The sequence below is a fragment of the Eurypyga helias genome, unplaced genomic scaffold, assembly GCF_000690775.1.
Source record: "Eurypyga helias isolate BGI_N326 unplaced genomic scaffold, ASM69077v1 scaffold24415, whole genome shotgun sequence".
In the NCBI taxonomy this organism is placed as follows: Eukaryota; Metazoa; Chordata; class Aves; order Eurypygiformes; family Eurypygidae; genus Eurypyga; species Eurypyga helias.
The window spans coordinates 16,994-24,514 of NW_010253952.1; the positions used below are offsets into that span (position 1 = coordinate 16,994).

The 7,521-nt window shown below is 46.2% G+C and overlaps 1 protein-coding gene across 1 annotated transcript in view; it reads left to right on the forward strand.

Moving 5' to 3' along the window:
* PHKB (phosphorylase kinase, beta) overlaps window positions 1-7,521 on the forward strand; it is a gene marked incomplete at its 5' end in the record, with an annotated part of 44,862 nt that overhangs the window by 14,132 nt on the left and 23,209 nt on the right. Inside the window, 2 exons of the mRNA XM_010152837.1 lie at window positions 6,216-6,271; window positions 6,462-6,555. Of these exons, the coding sequence (XP_010151139.1) occupies window positions 6,216-6,271; window positions 6,462-6,555 (150 nt within the window). The remainder of the gene's footprint in view (window positions 1-6,215; window positions 6,272-6,461; window positions 6,556-7,521) is intronic.

A 7,521-nucleotide genomic window follows, 5' to 3' on the forward strand; every position in this document is an offset into this window, starting at 1 on the left:
ACACGCCATTCACACTGCCCTGGATAGGATAAGAAGGCGGAAACACAGCCTGTACGTGGGGGACTTCCTTTGTTAAAGAGCTAAGAGAAGGGAAGGCTCCAGGGAGACCTTATAGCACCTTCCAGTGCCTGAAGGGGCTACAAGGAAGCTGGGGGGGACTTTTTACAAGGGCCTGTAGTGACACGACAAGGGGTAACGGGTTTAAATTGAAAGTGGGGAGGTTTAGATTGGATATCAGGAAGAAGTTCTTCCTGGAGAGGGTGGGGAGGCACTGGGACAGGTTGCCCAGAGAAGCTGTGGATGCCCCATCCCTGGGAGTGTCCAAGGCCAGGCTGGATGAGGCTTGGAGCAACCTGGTCTAGTGGAAGGTGTCCCTGCCCATGGCAGGGGGGTTGGAACTGGATGGTCTTTAAGGTCCCTTCCAATCCAAACCATTCCATGATTCTAAGAACTGTATGTGTGGAAACATGTAGCTGAGAGATGTTTTTCAGCCACTTTATGCCTTGGTATAAGGAACAGCCATTTGAGAAGTTCCTTGTGCAGCATAGTGAGTTCGTTAGTGAAGCACAGAACATGAAGCATTTCTCGTAAGCTTTATTCCAAGATGAGAAGTGAACAGTGGTTTTCCTGTTCTATCCAAATGCTGCTTGCAACCTCTTTCCTACTCTTTGTTGCCAAGGTAATCCAAGCGCCGGGTGTTGGTAAGGAGCCTTCCCTGGCTGGCAGTGCAGCACTTGTGCCATGTTAGTTTGAGATAATGAAAGCTCAGTGACTTCATTTGTTCCCACTTTCTGTGTTTGCTCTTACCTCACGGGATTTTGCACGCTGCAGGAGCTGCGAGCGGCTGGGGGGACCTGTCCCTTTAGGGATGGCGCCGGGAGCAGACCGCACCGAGGTCGTGCTCTCTGCAGCACACCAGAGGTTTTTCTTCTTTGCTTCTTGAAACCATTAACTTGCAATAGGCCACAGATGAGCAGTTGGAAGAAGGTGATGGTTTGTTCTAAAGACACTGTGACTCATCAGGAAGTGTTTTAGCAGAAACGCATTTTTTCTATTTTTGGGATCCTGTTATATGATAGGGAATTTCCAGATCTTCAGAGAGAAGTAGCTTCTGCTCCAGGATCTTCCCAACAGAGATAAAAAGTAATATAGAAATAATTTTATTTTCTCAGAACTTACTCCTTGGTGGTCACTTTGTGGGTCAATAAAGAACTTACATAGTAAAATGCAGTTATCTGGTAAAACTCAGCAATATAATAGGGACGTTAAAAGCTCAGCAGCATTGAAAAAATTGAAAATAACCTCAACAGTTACATTTTGGTATTTTGCTTTAGCTGCAAATGATCTTTAAGGTCCCTTCCAACTCAAACCATTCTATGATTCTATGGTCTTTACAAGGGCCTGTAGTGACAGGACAAGGGGTAATGGGTTTAAATTGAAAGTGGGGAGGTTGAGATTGGATGTAAGGAAGACGTTCTTCCCGGAGAGGGTGGGGAGGCACTGGGACAGGTTGCCCAGAGAAGCTGTGGATGCTGAGCAGGTGGTGTGGAATTTCACTGGGACTGTGTGTACCCCAACAGGTGCTGCTGTGCTTTCTGTGCTTTCACTGCTGAATTAGCATCATGCGAAATGCTCGTTGATGCAGATGTCGGTTCAAACTGGCTGTCGTTAAGAGAAGGTTAAAAAATGGAAGGCAGGTGCGTAGCTGGATCGGCGCCGAGTGAGGTGTGATTTATCAGCCAAGGTCTCGCAGTTCAAGTCAGCAGACTGCAAGTTCCAGCTGAGGGTCTTGACCTTGGCATGTTTAATCCACGTTTTAGATTTGTTTGAATGGTTTGTCTGAATATTTGATCATGCCATTTCATCTAATTGAGCTAACTTGTGCAAAAGCAGTATTTAGTATTTGCCTTAAAGTGCTAGGGAGGTGGCAAAAAATAAAACATGGCATGAGAAAACAACACATCTTAATTATGTCTTCGGAAATCAAAAGCAGTTTCTTCTCTTTAATGATGTCTTCTCTTTCCCATATAGTTAAAGAACTGCTCAATCAAATCAAACAAGGATATGTAAAGATTTCAGATGCTTGTGCATATCCATTTTGTTGAGCTACAGTGTTTTGGAAGCTGACGTACCAAAAAAAGGCGGGTTTAATTTTGTTGGAAGCCATGCGCTGAGGAAATATTTCTTACAGGGTGTATTCCCATGCTTTGATTGCACTGACGCCCACGTAATCACGTAGACTCAAGCAAGCAGTGAAAGAATTCAAAATACTCCAACCTTAGTTTTATGGTTTTGAACCACCCGTGATGAACATTGTAGAGTTAGCTCAAGGAAGGTAAGGTCATACAGACTAGAAAACGTGTGTGTGGAACTGTATCTAACTACAGCTGGGAATGCATCAGTCAACCTAGAAAATGGGGTAAGAGAGGGCAGTCCCGTTTGTTGTAGAGGACTGCGGAATCGAATGAGCAGGGTAGTAAAAACTCAGTGGCCAGTAATACCAAAATATACATTTTGTCTGTTTATAGTTAAAAGGAACTTTTAACTATATCAGTTAACTTTCTCTCCCAAGTTGATGTCCTAAAGCCCTCACTTTTCACTGTCAGGAATAGCCGTCTGTATGTTCCCTCTCGGGGAAGCGCCGTTGTGGCGCCGGACCAGGATTCCCTGTGCTAGCTTTAGTCTGTGTTCCAAACCCCAGTGAAGCCTAACGGCAACCCGAGAGGTGCTCCTTTGCCCAGGTACTTTGCTCCCTAATGCTGGAGGGTCGGTAGCGTCTCAGGCTCGGTCCCATCCGGGAGTTGAACAGAGAATGGCATCATCCCTGCTCCGTCTATCGAAAGAAGATAATGCAGGGAATTCTCAGTGGGGATAGCTCCTTGGAACTGGATTCCTTCGAAAAGCTTGTTTTATTACTCCGGTTTGTTCTGTCTGTATCCAGCAGAGACTGTATTCTAACACCACTGCGGTTGCTGCATTCTGTCGGGGAGGCTTTCGTGAGTCAGAGGGCCTGTGCAGTAACAGCAGCACTGGAGAAATGCGGGGGGGGGTGTGTCTGGGTTTGGTTTGAATTTTACTGAAGCCTATGAAAGCTGATCTATTCCTTTCTTGTGTTTAATTTCGTGTTTTTAAAAAATGAGAATACTACTAAATGTCAGAGTAACTAATTTCTCTGCTGGGTTAACTCGGCTTTGTGCAGGGTCGTGTTCAGTTACCTGCAACCTCTGACTGCACGTGGTGACCGTGTCCTTGTAACGTTCGGCTCTGTAGGCTACGGCATCACTTGTGAGGGCTTCTCTTCAGTTACTGGAAATTAAGGTTAATGCCCATTGAGAACAGTCAGAATGACAGACTCATTCTTTTATCTTCAGGGAAGAAGACACCGGGTGAAGAAGGAACTAAAGTTACTAAGTGTGGGTAGACTGAGATATGTTCAGATCGTTCAGCTACCTAACTTACGCTTAGGGTTTGGCCAGGTCTGGCTTTGGTTCACAGAGATCCCTCACGCTGGGTGGTGTGTTTGGTGGTGTTGATGATGAGCTCGTTCTGTGCTCATTTCCCTTAACACGGTTGTCTGTCGCAGCCGGCACGGTGCTGTGACGCTGGGGGCTGGCTCTCGGCGTGTAAGGCGCGTGTTTAAAGAGCCGGATGCGTCGCTAGCGTGGACTAGAGCCGCTGAGCAGTATCTAGATGCTTCCAGAAGCAGGTGTGTTTTGTAACAGCTGGGTTGGAGTTTTGTAGCAGCGAGGTGGGTTATTTGAGTGAAGTCCAATTCCTTCCCTTGCATGCTCTGGCTGGTTTCCTCATCTCGCTCCGTGTGCTTGGAAAGCCCAGTAGGTGCCATTCCAATCAGTGCTGCTGAGTGCGGTGCCCATTTCCCCATTCTTGAGAAGGAATGGCTTTCGTTCAGAGCTGAGATTTCCTGGGAATGGGCGCAGAAAGGCACGGAGAGCATCTTTCCAGCGGGGGTGAGCGAAGACTGAGCTGCTTTCTCTTCTGCTCGTGCCAGGAATGGAGCCGGGGATTCTTCCCTTTATCCTGCCTCCAGCCGTTTATAGCCTTGTTGAAAACTGTGATTTGGGGGGCTTTTCTGAGAGGAAGAACAAGTAATCTGTCTTTTATCTTGGTCTTCTGAAAGCAGGGGGGTATGTTTCTCACTCACACAGCACGGGGAATATAGCTGACAGAGATCCTTCTGCTCCCTGTCCAGTGTGCAGATGGCAGGCGGAAGGGCGAACCTGGGGGGTCTGTCGCAGCCTCCTGGGCAGACTGTGGTTGATGCTGTGTGAGTAACACCTTAGCTGGCGTTAGCAGGCTAATGTGAAATCCAGCGTCTAATTGCAAGCTTTAGGTAGTGGAATATTCAGGAGTGATGCTTTTCCAGGTTTTTTTTAAATAGATAGCAAATGCTCTGTGTCTATCTACTTCATCACTGAAGAGAGAGAGACTTTTTCATGAGCCTTGCGTCTGTTAGTTTGCTTTGTTTTTCTAGACCCCTACTTGTGATCCTCCAGGCATCAACATCTTAAATGCCAATGACAGTAACTTTCCGTTTAACATCACAGGAGCCTCCCAGTTGGTCAGCAGTTGTCGTTACCTGCTTCCGTAACGCTTTTTCGAAGCCGAGCTCTTTTTCCCCCAGATTTTGTGTTGTGCCAGTTGTGCTGCAGCTACTTGGTTATGGCCTCTGTTAGAGCCACCACTTCCTGGCTGCTATAAATAGCCATTATATAAATTAGCCATAAATATAAATAACGCCTGAGAGGTGTTATTCCTGCAGTCAGGAAGGACGTACCTGGATGGAGACGAAGAATACGTGGACCTCTGCAGAGCTTGCGGTTACACAGTCCACTCAGTTTGTCATTAATGCAGTAATGATTGAGCCCTGCCTTGAAAGCACTCCCCAGGATGTCTGTAAATCATTACAGTCTTTGGGGGGGCACTCAGGTTTTCTGAAAGACCTTTGCTTTTTGTTTTAGGAACCTCATGCACCGATTATGGTAGAGAATTGGTTTGAGTTTTCTTACTGTCTGTATACATGCAGCTGACCGCACCAGCACCGTATTCTGAGAAGGGAGATGTGTTAACGTCACGCGAACGGCTGACTCCTTAATCACTTTGTGCACGCACTTTCAGCATAAACTGACTTCATGTGGCAAACGCTCCAAAATTCTTAGCAGAAATGTAGTGCTGATAGACTCTTGGGAAAAAGTTACCAAGAATTCCTTCTGTAAATCCGCTAGATCTAACTCAGTATCACGCCTCAGAGAGGCCTGAACAAGCAAGCGTTCGCTCTGGCCTTTTGGTTCTCAATCAATACGTCTGTCCATCGATCTTCACAGATCGTCAACTGGTAGAAGACGGATTTCACTTTTTCCGTTCATGTTCTGGTAGTTTCTAGAGGAAAAAGCGTTTTAGGAATGAACTGTTGATTCTACAGCCACTGACTGCCAGGGAAGAAAGGCACAAGGGGTAACGCAACATCTCATCTTTTAGCTAGTGGTGCAGGCTGCTCGCACAAAGAAAGGTGAACTGCTGTTTCCAGGACCCAGGGAGTCGACTTAATGATTGAACATGTTGAATTCACTCCTCTTTGCATGGCTTCCTGATGTGAAATACTAGTATTTATTTCCAACAGGAACTATCTGTGCTATAACCGACGCAGGGAAAAGCTGTTATCTCCTGTAGAATGTATGTGTCTTTCATAGAACTGTAAGGAATAGCTGTCGGATCAGAATCTGTCAGAGTAAAGGGTTGAAATCATCAGTTCACTGTTTTAAAATGAATTTTATCGGTTACCCCAGCAGCTGAGTTATCTCACTTTACAAAAATGAGTATCAAAACACAATGTCATAATGGGCATAAAGGAAATACAACCACTGTAAAAATTCCAAACTTGTGTGTGAAGCAAAATGTTTTTCCTGTAGATTTTTAAAATCACACCGGAGGAGGTGATTACCAGAAACATAATCATTATTAACTGTCCAGAATGCCTCTTGCAGATGGTGCCGGTAGGCCTCTCCCCGCCGTGCTGAGGTGTGCAGGTGCTAGGCCTGGGGTGTTTTCAGTGTGTGCACACCGCGAGGAGCAGCAAGGCAGACAGCGGTGTCTGTCGCACTCGGGAACTGCTGGAACAGACGTTGTCCCTATTCATGCTGTGTCTGACAAAACAGTTAGTTAGTAATGCTAACAAATCTCTTTTCATTATTTTCTAGGGCCCTTTAGAAAATGATTTGGTAGTACATGTGGCCCTGATAGCGGAAAGTCAGCGGTATGTATTTACTTTTATTAAGAATATATGTATGAAGGAAGTGTTGAACAACAGACATCTTAAATGTGCTAAAGGTATTCAAGGAAGCGTAGGATACAATACTGCTGCTCGTGTGTCTGCTGCTGAGAAAGTGTTAAAAGTAAGAGGATTCTGTGATTTGTCGTTAAATTTGTCATTATTTTACTCATAGCCTACAGGTCTTTCTGAACACGTATGGGATCCAAACTCAGACCCCGCAGCAGGTGGAACCAATTCAGATATGGGCTCAAAAAGAACTTGTCAAAGTAAGGAATCCTCTGTTTAAAATCATTTATCTACCTGTACGTTTCTGTTGTAACAAGGAGATTTTACATCAAGCTCTTAGACTTGCACGTGCTTAAGCTGGTTATCTACCCTTCTGTGTTACCCTGCTTCAGCCGCAAGGTACTGCCGACACGGGGCAGTTACACCGTGTAGGTGGGGTGACACGCTGAGGCCCAGATGTTCTGGATTATCTGATTGGGCTTGTTAGCTGAGCTGCTTTGACAGAATAATGATTGAGCAATAGAATTTTCATTATGTTAACAGCACAGTAGACCAAGTGAGACCTGGAGAAACCAGCAAAGGAGCTGTAGTCAAAGAAATGGATTAAGGCAGTAGGTGTAAACCATTATGTCATGTCATGTGCAGTCCCTGTCACAGGCATTGGTGTTGTGCTTTAACCAGTCTTCTGTGACGGGTTTTTTAGAAGTTTTTTAGAGTTTGACTATAACCAGGAAGTTTGGTGTGTAAAGCCGTTTTGGGTTACCCCTTTAACCCGGCACATTTGAAAATTACTCTCCTGCAGGAGGTCCCCAGCATGCCCTCCACCCTCTGTGAGGGCTTCGGGATTTCCTTTTCTGTGCAGGCAAGAAGCTCCTATCGGAGCACCGTACCCTGTCCCTTCAAGGCTGGCCCTTTCGGTCCCGGCTGTACCGAGCCTCACTGATGATGCCCGCTTAGCTGCATCTGTTCAGGTAGCTGTCAGCGCCGCCTGAGGCCGGCAGACATGACTGGTGTCTGCAGGCCATACCAGTCCATCCCAGCATTCTGTTAGCGCTGCCGCCGCCTCTTCTGCGTTCGTTTTTAGCACTGTGTACACGGCACTTGGGCTGTGCTGAGTATGTGCTTCGAGCTGTCAGCTGCTGTTTGCCCCGGGAAGAGATTTCAGCATGAGAGCCTGTGACAAGTGCTGCTCTGAACGATCAATGTGATGGTCAGCAATTGTAGGG